This window comes from Electrona antarctica (assembly GCF_951216825.1).
Source record: "Electrona antarctica genome assembly, chromosome: 12".
NCBI lineage: Eukaryota > Metazoa > Chordata > Actinopteri > Myctophiformes > Myctophidae > Electrona > Electrona antarctica.
The window spans coordinates 11,601,866-11,619,022 of NC_136793.1; the positions used below are offsets into that span (position 1 = coordinate 11,601,866).

Here is a 17,157-nt window from a genome sequence, read left to right on the forward strand (position 1 = left end):
CGGAGCACATAACACTAAGACAATAAAACAAAAAAAACAAAGTTTGTTTAATGCCGCGATGGCTGAGGGGAGAAAGCTCCTACTAAAACGGACCTTTTCCATGGCAAGGTTCTGTATCTTTGTCCAGATGGCATGAGGTTAAATAAGCGTTATAGGGGATGATTAGTGTCATTTGATATCGAAAGTGCTAGCCGTGTGATGACCTTATATTGTTCATATCAGAAAGTGGGTGTAGGAAGTCCGATGATCTTTTAAGCAATACTGAAAAGTTTGTTCCTGTTAGGCATGGACAATATGGTGTAGAAACATGCAGAACAGAACAGGTTGAATAATGCTTTTGTACAATAATAGCAGAAGAATCTGAGGAGCAACAGATAATGATCTTAATTTACGGATTACATGGGAGTTGCTGAAAGCGTGACTGGATAGATGTAATGTGTTGATCAAACAAAGTATTGTCCAGTGTGAGTCCAAGATATGTGAAGCTGTCAACATGTTCTACTGTTTTACCATTAATGAGCAGTGGATGAGTGTATTTAATCAGTGGTCCCGATGTTTATACAGGAGTGGGGAAAGTATTTAATGTTTACTACAGTCCATCCTGTACATATCACTTTTTTCGGTTCTGCACCGCAGCTGGAGAAGTATATCACTTTGTCGGGTGCGCAGCTGTTAAGTTATGCTGTAGTTTTGCAGCTAACGTTGCATCCGGAGAAAAACATGGAGATAAGAATCCATTTAGCCAAGCCTGGCGTATTTTATTAGAAGGGGGCTGCACTCATCAGTCTCAGGCGCCTGTGACAGCCTCCACTGAAGTGTACTGTTTCACACCTGCAAGGCTGCAACCAAAGGACCCTAGAACAAACTCTGAGACTGTCCAAATGGACTGTTATAGGTTCATTTGGTTGTCCTTATTGGCTTCTAGGAGAAAAGACACTTCACTAATGTGATGTCCTTTCGAAAACTACACAATTACTGATGCAAACAACTACTACCTCTGTCGATAACTGCACTGGGTACATATCAATATTTTTGTAAGACAATAAGATAAGAGGTATTTTTTATAGATATTTTTGAGTGGTGCAAACCACTCCAACAACCAGCTTTGTCTGTATCTATGTGTCTATGTATGTGTGTACCTGTACGTGTGTACCTGTACGTGGGACCCAAATAAATGAGCATGGTTACTATGGTCACTGACATTACGTCAGACCACAGCTGATCAGGCTATATAAGACCTTGCACCACTCAGTTCACACGGGTGTGTTTTTTAAACAAACATTGAACTAAACACAAACATTAAACCTGTATATAGAGCATGCCCCTCAAAAAAATGAAAACAAATGTCCGTGTCTTCCAGATATGGAGATTGACCTGGGCACCAGCCTGGAGACGGCACAGGGACGAGTGCCTGGGAAGGAGAAAGAGGAAGGTAAGGAAGGTGAACTCAGAGGTGAGAGGAGAGGAGCGGTAAAACGGGGAGATATTTGTTTTCATTCGAATTTTGTCTGCCTTTATTTATCCCAGGAAGATATCGGATTATGATGATTATTGTATATTATTCTATACTATGTTTATTGAGTCACATAGAGGATGTACATCCACTAAAGGGACAAGCTTACAGATGGTACATTTTTATTGAAAGAGTGGAGTAATAACATTTTGCAGTAAACAAGACAGTAATAATAATAATAATTATAAAAGTTTATTTGTATAGCACCTTTCATGACATGAAATGCAGGTCAAAGTGCTTTACAGAGCAATGGAGGGAAAAAAGCGAGGCATAAGACATTAAAATAATAGCAGTAAAGCAATACAGTGTGGACATGAATAACAAGGAATTTAAAAGTAAAAGCTGTGCTTTAAAGGTGTAGTGAAATGAAAAATAGGTTTTGCACACTTTTAGACCATGTCCGTGGTCATCATATGGGCATACCTAATACCTACAATGGATGCCAAAGAAAATGTTTTTATATAAGTCCATGAAAATATATTTTTGAATTACTTCCTGAAAACGTGCTGCGTGATGACGTGTGTGTGTTGAGGTGGAGTAGTGGCCATTGAGTAGAGTGGAGTAGAGTGGAAAATGTATAAATTATTGTAGTGTGAGTGTAATGGAAATTGGTTCATGATCAGAGTAAAAGCAAGTGTGTACTGAGGTGTTTGTGCAGGCAACGTGTGGAGTCAATCAAATGTAAATTTGATCAAGACATCTGCCGTCCATGTGTGTGGCTGTAGGGGGCTCTATGGCTGGGTGGAAGTTTTATTCTTCTAATAATTGTTTTAGTGGATGGTGTGGGTTTTGTTTTTGGCAGAAATTAAGATCGCCCATTAGAATGTGTGATTTCGAATTGTGTTGGATGAAGTTGGTTAATGTGTGTAAGAATTGTTCATGACTGTGTTGCTCTATATACATTGGTGACTATCAAGCCATTAGAGGAAATGGAGGTTATTTGGAATGTGTTGTCTGTAGCTTGATTTAACAGGGCAAAGTTTGGAGGATAGTAGGTAGCGATGCCTTTTCCACGACCTGCGTTATTGAAATATTTGTGTTTATTGTTTATTGTATAACAGTCTGTGGAATCTGGAATGTGGAGTTGTTGTATATAAGATTTTATATTATGCACATGCCATGGTCACATAACCATTATATGTTGAGTGCATGCTTTGATGGTTACAGTTTTATAATCAGTTTTGATGAGTAAACCTTTGTGGAGATCTTCTCAGTTCTCATTATATGCTAGTTACTGCCATTCAGGATGGAAAATTTTCGATTTTGGAGACTCCGACGATTAATCGGAAAATCGATTAATCGGCGGCATCCCTAGTAGTGAGCGTACATTCAAGGACATGATTTGGATAGTGGAAGATGACGTAGGTTTAGGTTGGCTGATGTTTGTATAGTGTGGTATTAATACATGACCTTATCATGCCCCCACATCGGGCGCCATTTATTTATGTAGTGGTTTCCACCATTAAAGGTTTGAATCATAAAACCCCTACAAAGGTCACTGTGTTAAAAACAGCAACCTACCTGGTTATACTTCAAGTGTAAATGGTTTCAACCCAACACAAAGTCACTCAGTCAATAAAGGCAATACTTATATTCCACACACAGAAAGTCAGTTTAAGGTTTTGTGTTGAAAATTAAATGCAGTCCAAACCTTTGGGATTAATACAGTGACATTTTTTACAATATCTCCATTACCATTAGTGCATGGATACAGGAAGAATGGGCACACACAAAAATAAATAATGCAATGTGCAAGATTTGAACATACACAGTACATCATTGTCAGACCTAACGGTACCTTTCAACTGTTTATGCCCATAAATAATAATAATAATACGTAATAAAGGTATAATGGTGAGTGCTACAGTACAGTATACGTTTATTATTGTCTTACCATTGTTTCTCTACCGTTTAATGGATATTACACAGACAGACAATGTGGACAAAACAAAATGTTCATTTCATATTTATTTATTTCATTTCAGTTATGGTTTTACATGATCATATTAATTTTTACTTTGTACTTATTTTTTACATATTCCATCCCAGAAAAGCAGAAGAGCAAGAAGAAGAATGTGACTCCATCGTGCAGATGGAAGATGGAAGATGGAACATATAAACTTTCCACCCCATCCACAGATTCAACAGACAAGCCTGACAGTGTCATAATAGGTCAAGATGAGGGTGAACCATTTTTTTATTTGACACTCAATTTTATGCGCTTTGTGCATTATTTTATTTATTTTTTATTCTATTGGTGATTATTTATTCAGTTTTTCATAAAGCTCTTCATTAGAGGGCAGCACGGGTCCACCCGGACCCGAATACCCGAGATCCGAACCGAGAACCGAGCCGGTTCGGGTGCAAAATATTGACATGCCGTCGGGGAACGGGTCGGTTCCACTTCTTGAGCGAGGTGAAACCGGTGAAACGGAAACTACAAGCAAACGATTACAGCACGCAATCTCCTAAAGTGATTATGAGACTTCAGTCTCATAATGTGTGTACAAGATTGGTAATAAATTAGTCAAATCATGACATTGTTAGATCATCTGGGGGAAATAAATAAATAAATCTGCGTCGTCGTCGTCCCACGCAATTCTAGCCTATCTAAAGGTAAAATCCTCCCGCCGCCTATGGCTGAAACAATTTAATTATTTACTGTTGATCATTGATCATGCTGAAATGTTGAAACAAGATGCTACTCATAATAGCTTAGTTTTGTTTTTGTTTTTTTGTTTTTTAGCTTTCCTGGGTGGAAAAAAAGGTAGTTGATGAACATGTTCTCTCATAGATTCTAGTCCAGTGGTTTTCAACCATTTTCATATCAAGTCCATTATTTATTCGGAATTTGAGCGTAATTTGTGTGTAAACAACAACAGGATCTGTCCAGGTGACTATGTAAGTGTGAGTGTAGCCTAGTACAAAATGGAACCAAAGGACCCTAGAACAAACTCTGAGACTGTCCAAATGGACTGTTATAGGTTCATTTGGTTGTCCTTATTGGCTTCTAGGAGAAAAGACACTTCACTAATGTGATGTCCTTTCGAAAACTACACAATTACTGATGCAAACAACTACTACCTCTGTCGATAACTGCACTGGGTACATATCAATATTTTTGTAAGACAATAAGATAAGAGGTATTTTTTATAGATATTTTTGAGTGGTGCAAACCACTCCAACAACCAGCTTTGTCTGTATCTATGTGTCTATGTATGTGTGTACCTGTACGTGTGTACCTGTACGTGGGACCCAAATAAATGAGCATGGTTACTATGGTCACTGACATTACGTCAGACCACAGCTGATCAGGCTATATAAGACCTTGCACCACTCAGTTCACACGGGTGTGTTTTTTAAACAAACATTGAACTAAACACAAACATTAAACATTAAACAAATGTCCGTGTCTTCCAGATATCGTGACCACACCCCGGGAGGAGATTGACCTGGGCACCAGCCTGGAGACGGCACAGGGACGAGTGCCTGGGAAGGAGAAAGAGGAAGGTAAGGAAGGTGAACTCAGAGGTGAGAGGAGAGGAGTGGAGGAGCGGTAAAACGGGGAGATATTTGTTTTCATTCGAATTTTGTCTGCCTTTATTTATCCCAGGAAGATATCGGATTATGATGATTATTGTATATTATTCTATACTATGTTTATTGAGTCACATAGAGGATGTACATCCACTAAAGGGACAAGCTTACAGATGGTACATTTTTATTGAAAGAGTGGAGTAATAACATTTTGCAGTAAACAAGACAGTAATAATAATAATAATTATAAAAGTTTATTTGTATAGCACCTTTCATGACATGAAATGCAGGTCAAAGTGCTTTACAGAGCAATGGAGGGAAAAAAGCGAGGCATAAGACATTAAAATAATAGCAGTAAAGCAATACAGTGTGGACATGAATAACAAGGAATTTAAAAGTAAAAGCTGTGCTTTAAAGGTGTAGTGAAATGAAAAATAGGTTTTGCACACTTTTAGACCATGTCCGTGGTCATCATATGGGCATACCTAATACCTACAATGGATGCCAAAGAAAATGTTTTTATATAAGTCCATGAAAATATATTTTTGAATTACTTCCTGAAAACGTGCTGCGTGATGACGTGTGTGTGTTGAGGTGGAGTAGTGGCCATTGAGTAGAGTGGAGTAGAGTGGAAAATGTATAAATGATTGTAGTGTGAGTGTAATGGAAATTGGTTCATGATCAGAGTAAAAGCAAGTGTGTACTGAGGTGTTTGTGCAGGCAACGTGTGGAGTCAATCAAATGTAAATTTGATCAAGACATCTGCCGTCCATGTGTGTGGCTGTAGGGGGCTCTATGGCTGGGTGGAAGTTTTATTCTTCTAATAATTGTTTTAGTGGATGGTGTGGGTTTTGTTTTTGGCAGAAATTAAGATCGCCCATTAGAATGTGTGATTTCGAATTGTGTTGGATGAAGTTGGTTAATGTGTGTAAGAATTGTTCATGACTGTGTTGCTCTATATACATTGGTGACTATCAAGCCATTAGAGGAAATGGAGGTTATTTGGAATGTGTTCTCTGTAGCTTGATTTAACAGGGCAAAGTTTGGAGGATAGTAGGTAGCGATGCCTTTTCCACGACCTGCGTTATTGAAATATTTGTGTTTATTGTTTATTGTATAACAGTCTGTGGAATCTGGAATGTGGAGTTGTTGTATATAAGATTTTATATTATGCACATGCCATGGTCACATAACCATTATATGTTGAGTGCATGCTTTGATGGTTACAGTTTTATAATCAGTTTTGATGAGTAAACCTTTGTGGAGATCTTCTCAGTTCTCATTATATGCTAGTTACTGCCATTCAGGATGGAAAATGAAATCCATTTGGATTTGGGGAGAAGTAGTTTCATAAGGGGCTGGTATGAAGTACTTGATATAAACAGAAAACGTTCAGTTCACTAGTCTACACACTACTCTACAACTGCCTTCATTTCATCTGATTGTCTGTCTGGCAGGCACTTAACAAGCGATCGTTAACTGTGTCTGTTAGAGAGAGGGGCAGAGAAGAGTGGCTTTGCTCAACTTGATTTATACTTATATTCTCCACTCTGATGAAGGTACATGTTCGATATATAATTTTTTCCCCCGATTTTCGATTATGAAATATTAAAATCGATTTTGGAGACTCCGACGATTAATCGGAAAATCGATTAATCGGCGGCATCCCTAGTAGTGAGCGTACATTCAAGGACATTATTTGGATAGTGGAAGATGACGTAGGTTTAGGTTGGCTGATGTGTTCGAGTCTATTAAGTTCTGTAAGAGCAGATTGCCATGGCTTAAAACGTTTTGGATTTGTTGGTAGAGCTTCTAGTATGAATAACTGTGACATGCATTGTACACGTGACAGCATAACATATAGCATTGCAGGCTGAAGCCAATCTTGAAAGTCAAGGATCAGTGGGTTTGGCTTTTTAACTGTGTGGCCTTGAATTTTGTGGGCAGTTGTAGCCCATGCTAGTCTAAGTGGGAAATTGATGGCAGTGGCGCTTCCTTTGCGCAAGCTGAATTGAAATTCTACTAAAGCGATGGCAGTGGCGTCTGTCGAAGTTGAGGTTTTTTCTTCTCTGTTTGCCAGAGTCTTGATTATTAAATTGTACCATAACATATTTCGTTGAGTGAATTGTATTCAAAGCCAATAACTTCTCCAAGGGTGCCATTAGTGAGGTTGTCTTGTATATCAATGTTAGCATGACTTGGGCGTTAGTTTTGAGTTGTAAGCAATATTGTAATGGTGTATTTTTTATCATGCCTGAATGTTCTATTGGTGGAATACATTCTCCTCTAGTGGGGCTAGTGACTTTAGCCTTCAATTCAATTAATGTTCCTTGAAGTTTGTTCAATGCAGTAGTATTGACTGTATTGACAACTTTGTTGGTCCCTGTAATCAAAAGGGCATTTTCTGGCAAATCAGGGCTGTTTCTGGGATATATGCAGCTTTCCAAAAGTGTTAGATCCATGTTGGTGTGTTTGCTTATCCGGATTCTATTGAGTAAGTCGGCGTATTGTCTGTCCTCACCTTGTCTGTGGTTTGTTTTTAAAGATATGGCTTCAAATTTTGTCCAGAGGGGGTCAATTGCATGTAGCATTTTGGATTCTTCATTTGAGGGAGAGTCAAATATGAACGTACCGAGAGGAGGTTTAATTTGAAGAATGTCTCTAAAAATACATGCAACACCGCCAAATAGTTAGAGAAAATTAGCAAAATGTGTGGCAAATCTGCAAAACAAATGCTTACCACTAGCTTTCTTCACAAATGTGTTCATAAAGGTGTATACAATCACATATACATTTGTTCCAACCCAACTCCCTTGGGAAACCTTGTGACAGCTGCTGAAAGTTGGGGTACCATAAACATCCAATATAAGGCAAAATTCCCAAAATTTCAGTTATGCTTTAAGTAGCATGTGACATGTCAAACTAGGGGGTTTTCATGATGCTGAATCCATTCCAAGCATTAGTTTTGCACGAAAACACTCCTTGGGCTAAATTCGGCCATAGCCACTTGCCCAAATGTGCCCAAATGTGCTGACCTCATCACATTTGTGATGACGGCTATGGCCATATTTAGGCGAAGGAGTGATTTTTGTGCAAAACTAATGCTTGCAATGGATTCAGAATCATGAAAACCCCCTAGTTTGACACGTCACATGCTACTTAAAGTATAATGAAATTTGGACATTTTTGGATGTTAATGGTACCCCAACTTTCAGCAGCTGTCACAAAGTTTCCCAAGGGAGTTGGGTTGGAACAAATTTTTCTGTGATAGTAGACACCTTTATGAACACATTGTGAAGAGAGCTAGTGGTAAGCATTTTTCTTTGCAGATTTGCCACACATTTTGCTAATTTTCCCTTATTAAAAGGGTACGTTTTTTGAAAGATTTCTTTGGAAAGTCTAAAATGGATTTGGTAGAGCATATCTGATTTGACTAGGCTGATTTCGTCAATAATAATTACACGTAAGTTATTCAGTTGTGATCGTCTTGTGTCTCGGGTTTGGTCCTTCATTGACATTAAGTCATTGCCGAAAGGCAATTGGAAAGCTGAATGAATGGTTTGGCCTTTGATAATTGCTGCAGCGTTTCCTGTGAAAGCTTGGATCATCTCCACTGGTTCGGAATGTTTTTTCTAACATTTGTGAGAGGACATCAATGACGTGAATTTTACCTGAGCCGGCCCCTCCATTAACTATGAGCAGAGGAGGCGTGGGCCAAGGGTTTGCATGTTGTTTTCTTGCTCTTTGGTATTGCCTAGCAAATGTAAGGGCCTTGTCTAAGACAGCTCTTTGATCTGTGTCGAAAGTGAATATTTTGGAGTACTGTACAGTTCATTGTCAGGCTGAAGGTCAATCCATCTAAATGTTTTGTCTACAGATGTCAAGTCAGGGTTGTCATTAAATAGTCCGAAAGGGTCTTTTGACAGCCATATCTGGATGTTGTTGTTCTGGATATTGCATTGTTTCTTCATTGTCGAGGACATTATTACCATCAAGTTCATCACCGATATTTGAGATGACGTGTTCAGCTCGTTCTGTGGCTTCTATTACTGTGTTCATATGGGGAAGGATTTTTCGTTTGACCGCATGAATTGCTGTTTCATGTTGCATGTATAAGTCCTTACACTTGGTGAAGTCATTGGGGAAGAGATCTTGTTCATTGAGAAATGGGTGGAAAAGCTGTAGTTGTGAGTAATACAATTCATGGGGGTCGTCAATTTGTTTGAATTTATGTATTCGTATAACTCTTTTGGATCTGAGCTTCATGTACGTACTTGCATTGTGTTGGATTTGATGTGGCTAGGGGGATGTACTTTGGAAGTGTGTTTATGGTAGATATGGAGTGAATCATATCATCAGTGGTGTCGCTGTCTCTATGTATGTCTTGTTTGATGTCATAGTTATCTGGTTCAGATTTCCATGGTATATATCTTTGTGCGAACTGTACATATGTTAAGTTGTTAACTGCTGGATGTCGTCTTGTGTACCTGTCCAAAATGGATTCCTTTTCAATGTAAAATTTGCCACCCTTTCCTTCAACTTCAACAACGTCATCAAAGTCCTGGGTAGTGTTCTCTTGGATTTGTCTCAAAAATCGTGCTCTGTTTTGTGGAAATCCCATAGGAATGTAAGTGGTTGATATATTAGAGTGTGTGAGGTGTAAGAAAGTTAGGAATAGTTTGTAATAGATTTCACATTCTCCAGCTTGTCTGTTTGTCAAAAAAGTATTTTTGACAGTCATAATTTGTTCTCTGAGGATGGCATTTTTTTTTATCGGCTAATCAGTGCTCCAGACTAACTTTTTCACAGGTAGCACTGGTGCCACCTACCTTTTAATTTGGTAGTGCCACCACAAATTAGGTAGCACCATTTTCTTCTTTGTATAGTGTGGTATTAATACATGACCTTATCATGCCCCCACATCGGGCGCCATTTATTTATGTAGTGGTTTCCACCATTAAAGGTTTGAATCATAAAACCCCTACAAAGGTCACTGTGTTAAAAACAGCAACCTACCTGGTTATACTTCAAGTGTAAATGGTTTCAACCCAACACAAAGTCACTCAGTCAATAAAGGCAATACTTATATTCCACACACAGAAAGTCAGTTTAAGGTTTTGTGTTGAAAATTAAATGCAGTCCAAACCTTTGGGATTAATACAGTGACATTTTTTACAATATCTCCATTACCATTAGTGCATGGATACAGGAAGAATGGGCACACACAAAAATAAATAATGCAATGTGCAAGATTTGAACATACACAGTACATCATTGTCAGACCTGACGGTACCTTTCAACTGTTTATGCCCATAAATAATAATAATAATACGTAATAAAGGTATAATGGTGAGTATTTTATCTCAATTATTCATTTTATTTAATTCCCTTATGTTTTTATTTGACACTGCATTTTATACACTTAATGGCTTGTTTTTTATTCTGTTGCTGATTATTCGTTTTTTTTATAAAGTATAAGCATAACTTAGTTTTGATAAGTGCTACAGTACAGTATACGTTTATTATTGTCTTACCATTGTTTCTCTACCGTTTAATGGATATTACACAGACAGACAATGTGGACAAAACAAAATGTTCATTTCATATTTATTTATTTCATTTCAGTTATGGTTTTACATGATCATATTCATTTTTACTTTGTACTTATTTTTTACATATTCCATCCCAGAAAAGCAGAAGAGCAAGAAGAAGAATGTGACTCCATCGTGCAGATGGAAGATGGAACATGGAACATATAAACTTTCCACCCCATCCACAGATTCAACAGACAAGCCTGACAGTGTCATAATAGGTCAAGATGAGGGTGAACCATTTTTTTATTTGACACTCAATTTTATGCGCTTTGTGCATTATTTTATTTATTTTTTATTCTATTGGTGATTATTTATTCAGTTTTTCATAAAGCTCTTCATTAGAGGGCAGCACGGGTCCACCCGGACCCGAATACCCGAGATCCGAACCGAGAACCGAGCCGGTTCGGGTGCAAAATATTGACATGCCGTCGGGGAACGGGTCGGTTCCATTTCAAAGCTGCGGGCCTCGTTCCGGGCATCTGAAATGCAGAATACCCGAAATGCCCGTGCAGGACCCGAGCTTTATTATAATATTAAACCTTTCAACTTTAAAAATAGGTTTTGAAAATAGACATATTATGGTTATGCGTGCATTCAACTGCGTTGTAATGATTATGTTCTAAAATACACGCCTCGAGGATTTGGAAATGGAACGTATCCACTGGTGGTGGGTGTGGGCGCGTTCGGAAATACCGCACCGGAGCACACTCGCCTATTAGTTTGTATTGCACAGTGCACTCAGTGCGCTATTTCCAAACGTGCCCACAGTGTGTGCGTGCAGTCACAGTAACAACACGAACACTAACACAAACAACATCATGGCTGGCGGCCCCCTTCTTGAGCGAGGTGAAACCGGTGAAACGGAAACTACAAGCAAACGATTACAGCACGCAATCTCCTAAAGTGATTATGAGACTTCAGTCTCATAATGTGTGTACAAGATTGGTAATAAATTAGTCAAATCATGACATTGTTAGATCATCTGGGGGAAATAAATAAATAAATCTGCGTCGTCGTCGTCCCACGCAATTCTAGCCTATCTAAAGGTAAAATCCTCCCGCCGCCTATGGCTGAAACAATTTAATTATTTACTGTTGATCATTGATCATGCTGAAATGTTGAAACAAGATGCTACTCATAATAGCTTAGTTTTGTTTTTGTTTTTTTGTTTTTTAGCTTTCCTGGGTGGAAAAAAAGGTAGTTGATGAACATGTTCTCTCATAGATTCTAGTCCAGTGGTTTTCAACCATTTTCATATCAAGTCCATTATTTATTCGGAATTTGAGCGTAATTTGTGTGTAAACAACAACAGGATCTGTCCAGGTGACTATGTAAGTGTGAGTGTAGCCTAGTACAAAATGGAACCAAAGGACCCTAGAACAAACTCTGAGACTGTCCAAATGGACTGTTATAGGTTCATTTGGTTGTCCTTATTGGCTTCTAGGAGAAAAGACACTTCACTTATGTGATGTCCTTTCGAAAACTACACAATTACTGATGCAAACAACTACTACCTCTGTCGATAACTGCACTGGGTACATATCAATATTTTTGTAAGACAATAAGATAAGAGGTATTTTTTATAGATATTTTTGAGTGGTGCAAACCACTCCAACAACCAGCTTTGTCTGTATCTATGTGTCTATGTATGTGTGTACCTGTACGTGTGTACCTGTACGTGGGACCCAAATAAATGAGCATGGTTACTATGGTCACTGACATTACGTCAGACCACAGCTGATCAGGCTATATAAGACCTTGCACCACTCAGTTCACACGGGTGTGTTTTTTAAACAAACATTGAACTAAACACAAACATTAAACCTGTATATAGAGCATGCCCCTCAAAAAAATGAAAACAAATGTCCGTGTCTTCCAGATATCGTGACCACACCCCGGGAGGAGATTGACCTGGGCACCAGCCTGGAGACGGCACAGGGACGAGTGCCTGGGAAGGAGAAAGAGGAAGGTAAGGAAGGTGAACTCAGAGGTGAGAGGAGAGGAGTGGAGGAGCGGTAAAACGGGGAGATATTTGTTTTCATTCGAATTTTGTCTGCCTTTATTTATCCCAGGAAGATATCGGATTATGATGATTATTGTATATTATTCTATACTATGTTTATTGAGTCACATAGAGGATGTACATCCACTAAAGGGACAAGCTTACAGATGGTACATTTTTATTGAAAGAGTGGAGTAATAACATTTTGCAGTAAACAAGACAGTAATAATAATAATAATTATAAAAGTTTATTTGTATAGCACCTTTCATGACATGAAATGCAGGTCAAAGTGCTTTACAGAGCAATGGAGGGAAAAAAGCGAGGCATAAGACATTAAAATAATAGCAGTAAAGCAATACAGTGTGGACATGAATAACAAGGAATTTAAAAGTAAAAGCTGTGCTTTAAAGGTGTAGTGAAATGAAAAATAGGTTTTGCACACTTTTAGACCATGTCCGTGGTCATCATATGGGCATACCTAATACCTACAATGGATGCCAAAGAAAATGTTTTTATATAAGTCCATGAAAATATATTTTTGAATTACTTCCTGAAAACGAAAACGTGCTGCGTGATGACGTGTGTGTGTTGAGGTGGAGTAGTGGCCATTGAGTAGAGTGGAGTAGAGTGGAAAATGTATAAATGATTGTAGTGTGAGTGTAATGGAAATTGGTTCATGATCAGAGTAAAAGCAAGTGTGTACTGAGGTGTTTGTGCAGGCAACGTGTGGAGTCAATCAAATGTAAATTTGATCAAGACATCTGCCGTCCATGTGTGTGGCTGTAGGGGGCTCTATGGCTGGGTGGAAGTTTTATTCTTCTAATAATTGTTTTAGTGGATGGTGTGGGTTTTGTTTTTGGCAGAAATTAAGATCGCCCATTAGAATGTGTGATTTCGAATTGTGTTGGATGAAGTTGGTTAATGTGTGTAAGAATTGTTCATGACTGTGTTGCTCTATATACATTGGTGACTATCAAGCCATTAGAGGAAATGGAGGTTATTTGGAATGTGTTGTCTGTAGCTTGATTTAACAGGGCAAAGTTTGGAGGATAGTAGGTAGCGATGCCTTTTCCACGACCTGCGTTATTGAAATATTTGTGTTTATTGTTTATTGTATAACAGTCTGTGGAATCTGGAATGTGGAGTTGTTGTATATAAGATTTTATATTATGCACATGCCATGGTCACATAACCATTATATGTTGAGTGCATGCTTTGATGGTTACAGTTTTATAATCAGTTTTGATGAGTAAACCTTTGTGGAGATCTTCTCAGTTCTCATTATATGCTAGTTACTGCCATTCAGGATGGAAAATGAAATCCATTTGGATTTGGGGAGAAGTAGTTTCATAAGGGGCTGGTATGAAGTACTTGATATAAACAGAAAACGTTCAGTTCACTAGTCTACACACTACTCTACAACTGCCTTCATTTCATCTGATTGTCTGTCTGGCAGGCACTTAACAAGCGATCGTTAACTGTGTCTGTTAGAGAGAGGGGCAGAGAAGAGTGGCTTTGCTCAACTTGATTTATACTTATATTCTCCACTCTGATGAAGGTACATGTTCGATATTTCGATTTTGGAGACTCCGACGATTAATCGGAAAATCGATTAATCGGCGGCATCCCTAGTAGTGAGCGTACATTCAAGGACATGATTTGGATAGTGGAAGATGACGTAGGTTTAGGTTGGCTGATGTCAATGTGTTCGAGTCTATTAAGTTCTGTAAGAGCAGATTGCCATGGCTTAAAACGTTTTGGATTTGTTGGTAGAGCTTCTAGTATGAATAACTGTGACATGCATTGTACACGTGACAGCATAACATATAGCATTGCAGGCTGAAGCCAATCTTGAAAGTCAAGGATCAGTGGGTTTGGCTTTTTAACTGTGTGGCCTTGAATTTTGTGGGCAGTTGTAGCCCATGCTAGTCTAAGTGGGAAATTGATGGCAGTGGCGCTTCCTTTGCGCAAGCTGAATTGAAATTCTACTAAAGCGATGGCAGTGGCGTCTGTCGAAGTTGAGGTTTTTTCTTCTCTGTTTGCCAGAGTCTTGATTATTAAATTGTACCATAACATATTTCGTTGAGTGAATTGTATTCAAAGCCAATAACTTCTCCAAGGGTGCCATTAGTGAGGTTGTCTTGTATATCAATGTTAGCATGACTTGGGCGTTAGTTTTGAGTTGTAAGCAATATTGTAATGGTGTATTTTTTATCATGCCTGAATGTTCTATTGGTGGAATACATTCTCCTCTAGTGGGGCTAGTGACTTTAGCCTTCAATTCAATTAATGTTCCTTGAAGTTTGTTCAATGCAGTAGTATTGACTGTATTGACAACTTTGTTGGTCCCTGTAATCAAAAGGGCATTTTCTGGCAAATCAGGGCTGTTTCTGGGATATATGCAGCTTTCCAAAAGTGTTAGATCCATGTTGGTGTGTTTGCTTATCCGGATTCTATTGAGTAAGTCGGCGTATTGTCTGTCCTCACCTTGTCTGTGGTTTGTTTTTAAAGATATGGCTTCAAATTTTGTCCAGAGGGGGTCAATTGCATGTAGCATTTTGGATTCTTCATTTGAGGGAGAGTCAAATATGAACGTACCGAGAGGAGGTTTAATTTGAAGAATGTCTCTAAAAATACATGCAACACCGCCAAATAGTTAGAGAAAATTAGCAAAATGTGTGGCAAATCTGCAAAACAAATGCTTACCACTAGCTTTCTTCACAAATGTGTTCATAAAGGTGTATACAATCACATATACATTTGTTCCAACCCAACTCCCTTGGGAAACCTTGTGACAGCTGCTGAAAGTTGGGGTACCATAAACATCCAATATAAGGCAAAATTCCCAAAATTTCAGTTATGCTTTAAGTAGCATGTGACATGTCAAACTAGGGGGTTTTCATGATGCTGAATCCATTCCAAGCATTAGTTTTGCACGAAAACACTCCTTGGGCTAAATTCGGCCATAGCCACTTGCCCAAATGTGCCCAAATGTGCTGACCTCATCACATTTGTGATGACGGCTATGGCCATATTTAGGCGAAGGAGTGATTTTTGTGCAAAACTAATGCTTGCAATGGATTCAGAATCATGAAAACCCCCTAGTTTGACACGTCACATGCTACTTAAAGTATAATGAAATTTGGACATTTTTGGATGTTAATGGTACCCCAACTTTCAGCAGCTGTCACAAAGTTTCCCAAGGGAGTTGGGTTGGAACAAATTTTTCTGTGATAGTAGACACCTTTATGAACACATTGTGAAGAGAGCTAGTGGTAAGCATTTTTCTTTGCAGATTTGCCACACATTTTGCTAATTTTCCCTTATTAAAAGGGTACGTTTTTTGAAAGATTTCTTTGGAAAGTCTAAAATGGATTTGGTAGAGCATATCTGATTTGACTAGGCTGATTTCGTCAATAATAATTACACGTAAGTTATTCAGTTGTGATCGTCTTGTGTCTCGGGTTTGGTCCTTCATTGACATTAAGTCATTGCCGAAAGGCAATTGGAAAGCTGAATGAATGGTTTGGCCTTTGATAATTGCTGCAGCGTTTCCTGTGAAAGCTTGGATCATCTCCACTGGTTCGGAATGTTTTTTCTAACATTTGTGAGAGGACATCAATGACGTGAATTTTACCTGAGCCGGCCCCTCCATTAACTATGAGCAGAGGAGGCGTGGGCCAAGGGTTTGCATGTTGTTTTCTTGCTCTTTGGTATTGCCTAGCAAATGTAAGGGCCTTGTCTAAGACAGCTCTTTGATCTGTGTCGAAAGTGAATATTTTGGAGTACTGTACAGTTCATTGTCAGGCTGAAGGTCAATCCATCTAAATGTTTTGTCTACAGATGTCAAGTCAGGGTTGTCATTAAATAGTCCGAAAGGGTCTTTTGACAGCCATATCTGGATGTTGTTGTTCTGGATATTGCATTGTTTCTTCATTGTCGAGGACATTATTACCATCAAGTTCATCACCGATATTTGAGATGACGTGTTCAGCTCGTTCTGTGGCTTCTATTACTGTGTTCATATGGGGAAGGATTTTTCGTTTGACCGCATGAATTGCTGTTTCATGTTGCATGTATAAGTCCTTACACTTGGTGAAGTCATTGGGGAAGAGATCTTGTTCATTGAGAAATGGGTGGAAAAGCTGTAGTTGTGAGTAATACAATTCATGGGGGTCGTCAATTTGTTTGAATTTATGTATTCGTATAACTCTTTTGGATCTGAGCTTCATGTACGTACTTGCATTGTGTTGGATTTGATGTGGCTAGGGGGATGTACTTTGGAAGTGTGTTTATGGTAGATATGGAGTGAATCATATCATCAGTGGTGTCGCTGTCTCTATGTATGTCTTGTTTGATGTCATAGTTATCTGGTTCAGATTTCCATGGTATATATCTTTGTGCGAACTGTACATATGTTAAGTTGTTAACTGCTGGATGTCGTCTTGTGTACCTGTCCAAAATGGATTCCTTTTCAATGTAAAATTTGCCACCCTTTCCTTCAACTTCA

The 17,157-nt window shown here is 38.6% G+C and overlaps 1 protein-coding gene across 1 annotated transcript in view; it reads left to right on the plus strand.

Moving 5' to 3' along the window:
• Positions 1 to 1,362: 1,362 nt before the first annotated feature.
• LOC306933755 (uncharacterized protein) overlaps positions 1,363 to 17,157 on the plus strand; it is a gene marked incomplete at its 5' end in the record, with an annotated part of 59,654 nt that continues 43,859 nt past the window's right edge. The window contains 5 exons of the mRNA XM_079516062.1: positions 1,363 to 1,432; positions 3,563 to 3,697; positions 4,934 to 5,023; positions 10,740 to 10,874; positions 12,524 to 12,613. Coding sequence (XP_079372188.1) covers positions 1,363 to 1,432; positions 3,563 to 3,697; positions 4,934 to 5,023; positions 10,740 to 10,874; positions 12,524 to 12,613 — 520 coding nt within the window. The remainder of the gene's footprint in view (positions 1,433 to 3,562; positions 3,698 to 4,933; positions 5,024 to 10,739; positions 10,875 to 12,523; positions 12,614 to 17,157) is intronic.